This window comes from Canis aureus, chromosome 1, assembly GCF_053574225.1.
Source record: "Canis aureus isolate CA01 chromosome 1, VMU_Caureus_v.1.0, whole genome shotgun sequence".
Classification (NCBI taxonomy): domain Eukaryota; kingdom Metazoa; phylum Chordata; class Mammalia; order Carnivora; family Canidae; genus Canis; species Canis aureus.
The window spans coordinates 38,904,376-38,918,683 of NC_135611.1; the positions used below are offsets into that span (position 1 = coordinate 38,904,376).

Here is a 14,308-nt window from a genome sequence, read left to right on the forward strand (position 1 = left end):
TTGCAAGATAAATTTTATCTCCAAACTCATGTAATTTATATTCTAACATGGGAGATAGACATTGATATTATTAGTTCTAATGGCTATTAAAATAATGTGTGATAAGTGGCAAGGATTTCTACTTCTTGGTCCCACTTTCGCCTTGGATCTTTGCCATATTAAATAAGCTGATTATCAGTCTTTTTACTATTCTGATTTTTAAAAATTTAATAGGCATGCATTTCAACATTTTGCTTTGAAAGAGTGGCATTGGATCTCTGCAGGTGGTAAAAAGTGATATTGTCACTTTATTTTAATTATCAAACCTCAGTATAAACAAAGTTTTGTTTTTTTGGCATCTTCATACTACCATAATAGTCCTTTTACTTGTTATTGTGTACTGTTTACTATGAAAGTCACATTCTAAAAAGCAGAAGTTGTATTTCTGTTTTCCCTTCTTTTAAGAAACCTTCCTTAGAAAAATAAGATGTGGAACACAGTGGATAGAAAAATTAAAGGAGAATTATAAAATATCTGTTTAATTTCATAGAAGCAATATGAATCTCCATAATTGAGAAACTTTACAAAGATTTGTACTGTTGCAAAGAACTAACAAGTATCAGCCATGACAAAACTGTCATCTATGGTACTGTGGTCCAAACAGTGCTCTTGAGATTTGTTTCTTTCCTTTGTATTGAAACTACCATTGCAGACATGATTGCTGTCATCATGCATCACTTCATTAATTCCTACCAAGCAAATGCAGCTCTTTAGTACTCAACCAGTTAGTTTATCTTCATTGCAGTTTATAAAAGAGAGCAGCGGTTGGGCATCTGCCTTTGGCCCAGGGCATGATCTTGGAGACCTGGGATCGAGTCCCACGTCAGGCTCTCTGCATGGAGCCTGCTTCTCTCTGTCTATGTCTCTGCCTCTCTCTGTGTCTCTCATGAATACATAAATAAAATCTTTTTAAAAAAGAAGAAGAAGAGAGCAGAGGCTCAAGTGTATAGCCTGCCAAAACATATCTCTGATACCAGTTTTCTTTAGATGGAAGAAACCTTATTGTCATCCCCACCATTTCTGCTGTGGACAGAGGCATAGGGAAATAGAGCTAGTTTTTTTTCACTAGTGACAAAAAAATTTCAAAACAAGGAAGATAGTACAAGGAGCAAGAGTTGAAGAATACACAGTTGAAGAAGAGAAAAACAGACTATGTGTCTTCCAAGAATTCATTCAAATTGTCTTCCATTTGAAAGCTTCAGTGGGAGTTGAGTAACTTCAAAGCATGAGCAGAATTTCTTTTAAAACATGCAGTGAAATCTGCTGACAAGGTAACTGGGTTGGCAAGTGCTTCTGAGACTCCTAAGAAGTAAAACTATGGCCAGCAATAATTGCTGGATAAAGTGTGCGACTGCTTCATCCAGGATACAGAGTATACACTAGGAGGATTTACAGGTTCTCCAGATGTCAACCTGCCTCTTGTGGACCTGCCATCAAGGAGGTGATTAAACAGACCTGAAAACAAGTATATTCCCTAGAAGTCACAAAATCAAATGATAAAAACATATGGTCTAAACTTCAACTTTAGGTTTGGGACTTAGCCTTCCACAAAAAAAAATCTGTAAAACTAGTCAAAAAGTATGGGCTCTTCTTTCTAGGCATTGCAGCAAGCAGTGCAGGGCTACCATCCTTAAAAGAAAGGAAAAATATAACATGAGCCCCATGACCTCCCTCGCTTCCTGCCATGGGAACACTTTCCTGTTGCAGTGCAGGATGGGTAGAACTCAAGAGGAGCTGCAGTCTGATCAAGCTAAGGAGGCAGAGATTGGATTTCTGGGCTGCTTAAGTGACTAGAATTTGTGAGAATAGTGTACTAGATAGGAAGGGGGGGTGGATTTTCCTAGAAGTCTGTGAGATTTAACTCAATTCCAGTCTAAAGCTGGGCAAGACTGTATAAGGCCTAGCAGCAACCATCTGCTATGAGGCTGAGAGCTGACAAGGGTATCAGCAGTCATGCCATACCAGGAATTGTCATTAGACCTTGCTGAACACCTTGGCCATTCTGGATATCCCAGAAAGACCACTCTTGAGTCATGATTACTTCTTAGCATAAAAGCCATATCTTAGAACTAAATTCAAACTGAAATAGACCCACCCTAGCAAAGAATAAAACCAAACCTGATTAAACTAAGGATCCACCAGTAATTTAACTGCAAAGCACAGCAAATCTCAATACCTACTAAGATGGAGGATATAATACAACCTCCCTTCAACACATTATCCACTGTGGTCCAGCATTCAATCAAAAGTTAGTAGGCATGTGAAATAAAGATTCAAAATCAAAAGTAGGAAAATGTGACCTATAATTAAGAATAAAACAATTAGTAGAGACGGATTTCAAGACAACCTAGATGCTGAAATTAGCAGACAAGGATTTTTAAAGTAGGGCTAAAATATGTTTTACTACTGAAAAGAAAAAAATAGTCATAATAAACAGAGAATAGCAGCAGTAGGGGAGAAAATAGCAACATTATAATGAATAACATGAAAACTCTTGTACTGAAGGTTCAGTATCTGATACGATAAAATTACCCAGATGAGTCTCTATCACTGGATAGAGACTACAGAAGAAAGGACTATAGAACCTGACAGCAGAAAAATACAAATACAGTGAGGAATGCCCAGGAGCTAAATACTTCCCCACGTCCTCCGTTTGCTCTTCCCCTTGCCATAAAATAGACAAGTTACATTCAAAGGTAGACAATAATCAGTCTGGCTCTAGATTTCTCAGCTACACACAATGCTATAAGAAAATTGAATGACTTGAGTTTTGAGGGGATATAGTTGTGAGCTGGGACTTGTACATATTACCAGATTTTCTCAGATGGCATGTTTTTCTCTGTCTTCAGCTAAACAGAAGTTTGTGAAATATGCTCATATGCCTTTCTTTTAAACTTTAAAAAGGAAAACAAGCTACTTCTTAGAGACATACTTGAGAAGACCTTGGGGTTTGGGGAAAGTTGTACTAGAAATGATTGTCCCCTGTGGTACTCTATCCTAGGGAAATAATCAAAATATATGAAAATATTTTCGTACACTTTTATTGCCTTAGGTATTAGAAAAAACCTTATTCAGTAAGTGTTCATATAAATATGCAGCCATTAAAATAATAACAACTGATGTGAGAAAATACTTCTTTTAGTAATGGGGAATAAAGCAGGATACAGATTTGTGTATTAAAAATAGATATTAAAAAGTAGGAAATATGCAAGCATCTTGCCTCTTGATTATGGGCATTCACGATGGCCTTATTTTCTGTTTCTATATTTTCCAAATTTTCTGTAAAGAACACACAGTTCGAAAAAGCTTAAAGGTAAAATGCATGTGGGACGAGACAGAAGGTGTTAATCTATTAATGCCTGTGAATCTCTTGATTGAAACTGTTTTTCATCTAAAAATTCTAATTCTATATATTGAAGAAAAAATGTAAGTTTTAAAATATTTTGGGAAGAAGATAAAGAACATTGTCCCAAGTGAAAGATGCCTTACACAGGAGTTTCTACCATGTAATTTCATGCATATGAAGTTCTAGAATAGGCAAAACTGATTTGTGATGAGAAAATAAAATCAGACCAATGGATATTTCCAGGGATGAGGACAAGATTTGATTGGGAAGACTATGTATAACCGTTCTTGGATGTTGACGAATTTCTATATCATGTGAAGGGTTGAATCACTTAGGTGTGTGCATTATCAAAACAACGTATATTTAAGATTTGTTCATTTGTATGTAAATTTTACACCAGAAGAAAAATATGGTCAACAAATAAGTGAGGAACACACAGTTGTGTGAAAATGTATGGTGTCTGAGTTATTCTTTACTGGCTTTATCTCCATATCCCATGGTGTTAGATGAGTATTGCAGGGTAAGAAAGTTATAAATTCAGCGTACTCTAATTGACACCTTTTGCTTACATCTGTTAGTATTTGGTACAGTGCAGTGGAGTTATTTCATTCCTTCAGTAGACTGAACTCTTAGAGGGCAGGAAATCCCTGCCTTCTGGCACATGGCTGGCATGTGCCCAATAAATGTTTTATAGATTAATAAGTATCCCTCTCTCCTGGTCCCCACCTCTAGTGTAACAAAAATGTTTCTCTATTCATTAAAATTATTATTTCTCTTTTTTATAATATTAATTGGTAAGCGAAATTAACACAAAATAGCAAAGGTTAATCCTTTAACACATGTCATTTCAAGTTCTCTGTTCAAGGAGATTGCTTAAAATTATATCACAGTGTTACAGCAGTGTGGCTTAAAGATCTTATCTTTTGAATACTATAATTGAGTTCATGGTCAAGTTGTGGGTCTCATTGCAAAGTGTTTTAGGAAGAAATATTAGACCCTATAATTGAATCATTTTGTGACACTTAAAGAGTAGTTACTGTAGTCAGAAAATCTGCCTACGCATTTTTGCGTGTGATTTTAAACCTCAATAAAATGTCAAAATTAGAACCAAGTGAAGAATTATTCAGAAGTTAGTTATATTCAGGGTTTCTTTTTAACATGGTAAAGAAATTAAGTAGTGTTAGATGTTAGACCAAAAAAGTTGTATTAAAAAAAAAAAGTTGTATTTTACAGGAAAGATTAACCTACATTTTTTTAAATATTTGAGAATTTATATAAAAGAATTTCTAGTATAAAATGCTGAAGGAGATAGAAAGCATACACTTAAGAAATTCAGAAGGAAATTTCATGCTAGTGAAATTTTTTGGCAAGAATATGTATATGGTTATTGAGTGAAAGCTTCAAAAAATACATTTCTAGGGCAGCCCCTGTGGCTTAGCAGTTTAGCGCCGCCTTCAGTACAGGGCGTGATCCTGGAGACCCGGGATCGAGTCCCATGTCAGGCTCCCTGCATGGAGCCTGCTTCTCCCTCAGCCTGTGTCTCTGCGCCTCTCTCTCTCTCTCTCTCATTCTCTGTGTCTCTAATAAATTAAAATCTTTAAAGAATACATTTCTAACAGAATATTTACTTACTCTATTCTCATTAATGAAGAATAAACTTGAAATAGCTTGTATATTATTTATTTCTTTATTATAGCTGTATATTGAATTTACTTTTTGAAACAAACTTAAAAGGTTGAACTTACAGTGGTGCATAGCATACTCTTCTATACTTAATGTCCTAAGGGTTTGTTGTTGTTGTTTCCAATTTTCTTGTTTTAGTTACTTGGAGTATTATCATAGAATTAGAATAAAGGAACATTGGGTTGTTTACAGTGTATTAGTAGTTCATTTGTATAGCATTTTATAGTTCGTTTAGAAATCGTTTCATTTGTTTATTATTAATAACTAACATTTATCAAATCCATATTGTTTGTCAGGTATTCTGTTCAGTGCTTTGCTTACATCATCTTGTATAATCTTCACAGTTATGAAATTGGTGTTACTATCTATCCTCACTTAACAAATGAGGAAATTTCAGGTTTAAGGGCAAAGTGATTGGCCTAAGGTCACACATCTGGTAGTTGGTTGAAGTGGATTCCATCTCAGGTTTGACCTGATGCCAAATCCAGTCCCAACCACTATTCTTTACCCTTCTACATTTGGAAACTATTTATTAAAGCTTGTTCAGGGAATGTTTATTATGGACTAACTGTATATGCATACTAGGTTTGCTCAATTAGTTTTGATCCTATCCTGAAGTTTCTTTTAGTCTAGGGACCTGGCTACTCAAACTTGTTCATAGACCAGCAGCACTGGCATCTTTTGGGAGCTTGTTGGAAGTGTAAAATCTCAGGCCCTAGTCCAGGAGTATAGAATCATAATCTTATTTAATAGGATCACCAGGTGATTGGAGTATACATTCAAGTTTTTGATAATCACTGGCCTGAAAGAATAGCTGGATCAAAGCAGAGTACTGAAGTCTAGAGAGGCAGCCACATCATCTGATTAATGTCTTTAGACTCTACCAGACTGATTTTTCTGTTTCGGATAACATATAATATTGTATAGATATTATTTATCAGTCTGTGTATGTTGTACCCATGATATTTGGTGAAAACCTCAATTCTTTTGAAAGTGTTTAATATTGCATTTTAGAAGATAGTTTTGGGGGTATGATATCTTCTAATTTTAGGGAATTGAATATTAAATACAATGGCAACCATTTATATGAAAGCAACTAACCACAGATTTCATTGGCTAGTTTAGTTTTGTAGTACATTTTATCTTTTGACTGATACTAATTATTTCTGGGTGAAAATGGGATAGGACTGATTGTATATTTGACTCATTTTTTTTTTCATTAAAGGATGATTAGATTGATGAAGCTTAGAAATGAGAACTTGATTCCCCCATCCCTTCCCAGTTTGCCTAATGCCTCTTTCCTAATACTGGATTTGTCATTTTTTTAGATGTGGAAGTTATATACTATGACTGGATTTCTTTGTTTACATGGCGCCCTTATGGACTAGCAGGGTCTGTGCTTTAAATATCTCTTAACAGCCCAAAATTTAACCCAATATATGCATTCGTGTATTAACAAGTGCTTGTTCAAAATTGTACATAGGAAGCACTATTCTGTTAACGCATGCACTGCCACTAACATCATATAGTTAAACAACTCCTAACTTTAAATCACTTCCTAGATTAAGGCAATAACTGACTTTGAGGATGGAAAGTGAATTCCAGTAAGTTTATACAGTCTTTTTTATTCTGATGCTAAATAGAAATGACATAAAGATAGTTTACATTTTTGTAAATCCCATAATTTTAGATTGAGTATGAATGACTCTGTTTTTCCACTGACGTATAAGAAGTATTAACTTACATGAAGAAGAGACGAATCCATATGTATGTATGATACAATCAAATACTTAAGTTTAATCTTAGATAGAGGTTGTCCTATATTCTAGAGATTAACAAAAAAATAATGAACCCAGTAGCTATGAGGTTGAGGAACTGGAAAGATTTTATTATATCAACTACCCAAACTCAGTCTTCTGCCTCTATTGGCCTTACCTGCAACACCTTCTTTCTGAGAAATGACTTTGCTTCTCAGGAAAGACTAACCCTTTCTTGTGAACCTAAGAAATAATTAACAATTAAAAAGTTTTCTTGAAGTAACAGCTTCAAGCACACAGATATTACATCAAGTAAGTACAAACTTTTTAAAAAGTCGAAACAAGATTTACTTTCCACCCATAATATTATTAATCGTGTTTTAATTATCTTAGCATCTAGATTTAATAATAAAAGTATTTACTGCTATCTGGAAGAGCAGTTGGTATTAACAAATATGAATCAAATATTCTTCAGAACTTTAAAAATGCATTTTATTTTTCAGCAAAGATGTCAAGGAAGTTAAGCTTGCCTACTGACCTAAAGCCCGACTTAGGTAAGTAATATAAATAAATAAATAAAATCCATTGTAGTTAAACTCCCTTCAAGGGGAAGACAAGGAAATCAAAAGATTTAGAATTACCGTAGACTAGAAATCAGAAATCAAGTTTAAAATGACTAAGGTGTTTAAGGATTAATGGCCTCTAGAATGACATCTATAAATTATAAAAGATTATAAATTCAAGCAAACAGAAATTACATGTTTTCTCAGCTTTCATACTTTAAACAAGATTGAGCATAAGACTAAAATTTGTGCAATTTCAGATTAATTTGTTATATCTCATTTAACCATCTGAAAGCTTATTTGAACTTTATAAACTTACAAGAATTTAATGTTTTCACAATAAATTAGTTTTCTGTATTACAATAAGTTTCTCATATCAATCATTATTTTTGGTGATAAGTTGGGAAATATTTCTTTTTCTGTAGTACTGTCTATGCACCTAATCTAGGAAAGGAGAATGAATATATTTACATGTTCCTTTTGCTTTATATTCGGCTCAAAAACAGCTCCCTGAAAACACAGAATAGGGACAAATGACATTTCAGTAAAGATAAAAATAAAGAAGCCTTTCTTTTTAAACTCACTTTTTTTTTCAATTTCAGAAATTTTGATTGCCTTTAAATAAAAAGTAGACTAGGTGAAGATGATTTCACCTGCCTTTGTCTTAGAAATAACTAGATTTCCTCCCTTACATTTGCTCACCCCCATTATCATCTCACTGTTTATTCTCTAGATTCCTTAACTGCCTTTTTATGCATAATGCAAACTTAGGTGTTGTCCATTTCACTGTACTAATTTAGCATTTCCAAATCAGATTCTTATCTCAGTTAGTGTATGATTATCAGTGAGTAAGCATAATCTTCCATTGTCAGCAGTACAGGTCTGATCCTGAACATAAGGAAAAACAGTTTAGTAGAATTCTGTAGTAACACTGGTGTTACGGGAAAAAGAATTAATCCTAGAATATATGATAACATATATTTTGAGAAGGAAATCGCTCCTTCCACTATATAAATGAAAGATACAATTTGAAACCAAGCGTATCTGAGGGGCAAAGTTTTCATCACTCTCAGAGGCCTGTGATTTTAATAACTAAATACTGCTAGTTAAAATGGTTTTGTATCTTCTATTATCTTAAGAATTTGAGAAGACACATGTAAAAGTACTTTTAAAATTAGTAAAAAAAAATGCCATAGTTATTTTTAAAAGCAATATTACACTTATAAATTATATAAGTAATTCAATCAGCATATATATTCCATGCTTTTATATAAATCATCTTTATTCAGTTCATGTTTTAGCTTACATGCCAATGTATTTTGGTGCCCTTAGCCAATTACAACTGATTGATACATACCTTGGAACAGTCTCAATGAAGTAATTTTCTCTTCAAGTCATTATACTGCTGAACTATTTTTTGACAGAGATTCTTATCTGGTAATTGTTTTACATTGGCTGGGGAGTCGATGGGGAAAAACAATTCTATTGATAGGCTCAAGCAAGCTACCAGATGGTCCTAAAGCATCTGAGGCTATTGGGCTAGCTCTGGAACCTTCTGTAACTAGAAATCACTTTGGCTTGTGAAGAAATCTTGTAACACTCCACTTTGACTATAACTTCACCATGCTGCATTTCGTGGCCCAGTCGCATGCGTGACATTGTTAGATTTCTGATGTTACCTTTCTAGTATCAAACTAGAAGAAAAAAAATTAGACTTTTATACCTTATTGTGAATTAGTCTTATGTCCTAGTTTACTCTCTTGGCTTTATGTTTTGATGGGGGGAATAAAATGTTGTTGTTATATAAGTTTCTATGTGGAAAGAAGAGGGTAATATATGCAACTAAAATGATCTAGGCATCCAGAGAGTAACATGATAGTGATTTTATAACGTGCTTGTAACACCTACAGCTGGATGGAAGAATTAACAACAAATTTTACCTGATTTCAGAGCTTCCAGTAACATCACATGTTCAAATATATTTTTGTATTTAAAAACTATTGTCAATAATAACCAAAACCCTCCCTTGTATTTTGGTGGTTTGACTAACTCCTTGTCTATCTGGAGTTGCCTGAGAAAGTTTTGGACTTGGACATGACACAAGTTCTGACTCTTCCACTGATTAGCTTTGTCTATTTTATTATTCATTAAATTAAAATAATAAAACTTTTCACTTGTTTTGTGGATTCAATAGAATGATAAATGTAAAGTATTATGAGAGTGTATATCACATGGTAGGCCTTGCTTAGTGGTAGCTATTTTCATTTCTGCTCTTATTACTACAATCTAAATTAAAATTTCTGTTCCATTTGTTTAGCTCACCCAATTTCTAAAATTCCAGCCACAAAGATCCACAACATCTGATTTAACAATAGTCAGTACAAGTTGTAATTCTTGAACTACTAAAAATTCTAACTTTATTTCAAACAGTTCTAGGCAGATAGGATTTTGTAAGTTCAGGATTGATACAGGTTCACTTCATTTTCACATATTAATCTAAACTCAAGAGTTTCTTTGGTAAGCTAACTTTTATAGAGAAGTCATAATAAAATGCAGTTGTAGTTTATGCATTTTATATAGTTAAATTAGTCCATTAAATCAAAACACTGTTTTTTTGGCCTATGAATTTACATTTGAAGTACAGATAGTTGTGAATTACCTATGGTAATTTTAATAGAGAAGAGTATGAATTTTTACACAGATGAATTTATAATGAAATTCATCTTACCAAATTTTCTTTTTTAATTTTTTTAAAATTTATTTATTTAAGAGGGCAAGAGGGAGGGGCTGAGGGGGAGCAAGTCTTAAGCAGACTCTGCATTGCACACAGAGCCAGACATGAGGCTCAATCTAATGACCATGAGAGCACAACCTGAGCTGAAACCAAGAGTTGGATGCTTAACCAACCGTGCCACCTAGATGCCCTTCAAATTTTATCAAATTTTCAGTGATTTCTATCTTCGTCACTGGGCCACAACTGAAAATATATGTCCAATCACCTGGTATGTGTATGATTTATTAAAGTAACAAATATTTTTTTATCATTGGGAACTACATCTAAAATTTCTACTATTTGGGGTGCCTGGCTGGCTCAGTAGAGCATGAGACTCTTGATTTTGAGATTGTATGTTTGGGCTCCATGTTGGGTATAGAGATTACTTAAAATCTTAAATAAGGAAAATTTCTATTATTTTACTAAAATAACTTTGAAAACTTTAGAGTTAACATTTGGAATCAGCTTATATATTTAATATTACATACTCATCCAGTAATGAGCTGTTGCTTATAGAAAATTGTTTCATTTACAGGAAATAGTTCTTTTTTTGCCATGTCAAAATCTTTAACAGGAAGTACAGACAAAACAGACAAAACATTTTTAGGAACTGTAGTTTGAAATTGCCTATGTTATTTTTTTAAAAAGATTTTATTTATTTATTCATGAGAGACACAGAGAGAGAGAGAGAAAAAGAGGCAGAGACACAGGCAGAAGGAGAAGCAGGCTCCATGCAGGAGCCCAACGTGGGACTCGATCCCGGGTCTCCAGGATCAGCCCTGGGCTGAAGGTGGCGCTAAATTGCCGAACCACCCAGGCTGCCCTGAAATTGTCCATGTTATTGCCATAACTAGTAACTCTATTATTTTCAGAGGCTAACTGTAATCAAAATTTTGTTGTCTATAATTATTATTTGGGGAAATATTTGTCAATTTATGAATTTAAATTTTTTATAAGATTTATTTATTAATTTAAGGGAGAGAGAGAGACAAAGATAAAGAGAATGTTCATGCAAATAGAAGCAGGGTGAGGGGCCGAGGAAAAAGGAAACAAATAAACTCCCCGCTGCGCATGGAGCCAGACACAGAGCTCAATCCCAGGACCCTCAGAGCATGACCTGAGCCAAAATCAAGAGAATCAAGAGTCTAACCAGCTGAGCCACTCAGGCGCCCCTGAATTTAAATTTAATTACAAAAGCTTTTAGAGGATATAGTTAGAATTCAATTATACCTTTTCTATTTAATAAAATACAATTTAGAAGATTTGACTGTGTTGTTTTTTTTTTTTTTATCTTTTATGGCATGAAGTCATTTCTTTCATGATAGCATTGAAAGCATATGATTTGAGGAACTATTTATTAGATGTGAACAGTAAAAACTACTGGAAATTTTAATGTATCACACCTTTAGATACTTTCAACTATGGATCTGCCTTCAGCAAGTATTTATTGGATACTTTTTAAGCCAGGCACTATGCTGAACTCTGTAGGGTATCAAAAATGACACAGCTCTTATACTCAAGAAACTTAGAGTCACTTTAGAGTAGGCCTAAGACAACTCTGAAAGAACTACAGAACAAATATACTATTAGTGCCATGGGAGAGAAAAGCTATCGAGATTCAAAGTAGAGAAAAACCAACCATACATGGTTTTAGGATTCAAGATAAACTTCATGAAAGTGATGGTACCTAAGTGGCATATAATTATGCACAATTTTGACAGATCGAGAAAAGGGGGAGGCACAGGAACCAGTCAGAAAGAAAATAACAAGCAAAAGTGTGAAGTAGGTGAGTGCAAGGAATGTCTGGTGAGCAATAAATGACACCGCTTATTCCCACAAGGTCCTGAAGATAGGGCCAGGAAAGAGTTGAAAGTATTTTGTAGAGAATCTTAAAAACTTGAGTAAGATATTAAACATGATCAAATAAAGAGGAACCACTGAAGATTTTTTAAATAGAAGTGATAGAATTATGACTGTACCTTATAAAATTTGATTGAGTTGTGTTAGAAGCCTGACAGAATGAAGGTGGGAAGACCACTTGGGAATTATCAGCAGTCTTGATGAATGGTGATAAAGGCCTGAACAAAGGGTAATGGAGGCTGATTGGTAGTGGAAAGAAGGAAATAACACTGGAATAAAATAACAGGACTTGGCATCCCATCAGATGTATAGGGAAAGTGAAAGGGAAGAGCAAAATTGAAACTCATTTTAAGTGTTGTTCCCTAGAACAAGATTGTCATGAATATAAGTGCCATTAGAAGAATTTGGAACTTTGAGGAAATTATGTATTTTGATTTTGCATAGTGAGACATAAGAGGAAAAATTCCCATAAATTTGGAAATTCAATTCCAAGAGAAAAGAGGCCAAGGCTCAAGGTAAATTTGCAGTTGGCCACAGTGAAGAAGGTAGCTGAAGACAAGAGAGGGTTTATTAGTTTAATGTTGAAGTATCCCTGTCATTACAGAAAGAGCCAGATAAAGGGATTATACCTGGTATGCAATTAAGTATAAGCCAGATGCCAGTTAATATGTTTTGATGTAAAATGCCTTGGATGAATGTTGATTACAGTTAAAATGTCTTTTGAGAAAAATGAAGGCTAAATTTTTATGGCTTAAAGGCTTTCATGTGGACATATTTGAAAAAAAGTTCTTCATTCAACAAATTTAAAGGTAGAATCAGAGTTACTTCTAAGTGCATTTTTAAAATGTAGACAACTGAAAATGCCCATAGTTTTCTAATTCTACCCAGCCATGAAGTTATATTACCAAAGGAAGAAACAGCATCATGAGAAAAGAAGGTGGTAAGGTCTAAGATTAGAAAAGCAACCAGGATACAAAACAAAGTGCTGCATTAAAAACCATGCAGATCACACATACAAAACTTTACTGGAATGCACCCAGCTCACTTCTGAGAAGTGTGAATTTATCTGTTTGTATTTTATATTTAAGCAAAGGAAAAAATTAACATAAAGAGTAAATTGTTTTTCTTTTCAATTAAAAGAAAACTAAAATATGCTACAGGTTTTGTGTTTTTGCAGACTAAGTATTTGGCCAAGTTTTTATGATCTTTTATAACTTGGGCAATCTCACATCATTTTAAATCATTTCAGATATAAAAGATAATTCCTTCAGCCGATCACGGAGTTCTAGTGTAACCAGCATTGATAAAGAATCTCGAGAAGCAATCTCTGCTCTTCATTTCTGTGAAACTTTTACCCGAAAGGCAGATTCCTCTCCCTCCCCATGTTTATGGGTTGGTACTACATTGGGAACAGTGCTTGTCATTGCACTGAACCTTCCCCCAGGAGGAGAGCAAAGGCTTCTTCAGCCAGTAATTGTCTCTCCAAGTGGTAAGTATACTTTCATGCTATACTTATATTGAAGGTCTGACTTGTTATATTTAGTAGAAGCCTTCACTTTTCATTTTTGAATTGATCTAAGAATTCTAAAATGTAAACTAAATGGAGATATAGTCTTGTTTTTAATGAAGGAATCCATGGAAAAAGATTCCAGAATATTGTTTATTTATACAGCCATTTAGGTTTTGCATTTTTTTTTAACTCTAAATGTCTAAAATGATTACTACATTAGAAAATGAAAAAAAAAACTGTTCTAATGCATTCTAGGGTACCTTAAAATGCTATGTTCTGTAAACAAAAGAATGATACCATATTTAGGAGAAAAAGCGAAAAGTATTTTTTTAAGCATCATAGAGTTGGCTGTTTTTAATATCTAAATGTGGAGTCTTAAAATGTTATTTTTCTTTAAAGTATTGGGAAAAGGTGACTTATTAGAACTTAAGAAAGAATTTATGACCTTCATATATTGAAAAGAAGATTAAATTTCATCAAATATATGTGGAGCCTGACCTGGAAATAACTGAAAAATCTGGTTTTCATTACTAATTTATGCTGATTTAGATAGAAAAAAACATGATTGTACCTCATTAGTGTATCATCCCTTGTTTATACAGTGGACTTTAACATTACTTAGAACTTAAAATGTAATTATGATTTTAATGATAATCTATGAACTATCTTTACATCAAAGAAACAGTTTGATTTATTCATTCAGCTCAATAAATATTTGAGTATGTTCTGTATGCCTAGTTGTTAGAAAAGGTTACATAGTGATGGTAATCTTACTAA

At 33.7% G+C, this 14,308-nt stretch overlaps 1 protein-coding gene across 4 annotated transcripts in view; it reads left to right on the plus strand.

The window, feature by feature from the left end:
* Positions 1-14,308, plus strand: part of STXBP5 (syntaxin binding protein 5) — a 167,805-nt gene that overhangs the window by 126,550 nt on the left and 26,947 nt on the right. For 3 of the 4 annotated variants that reach the window (XM_077896408.1, XM_077896409.1, XM_077896410.1), the window contains 2 exons: positions 7,329-7,379; positions 13,271-13,510. In XM_077896408.1, the coding sequence (XP_077752534.1) occupies positions 7,329-7,379; positions 13,271-13,510 (291 nt within the window). The remainder of the gene's footprint in view (positions 1-7,328; positions 7,380-13,270; positions 13,511-14,308) is intronic. The other variant, XM_077896411.1, reaches the window with a different exon arrangement.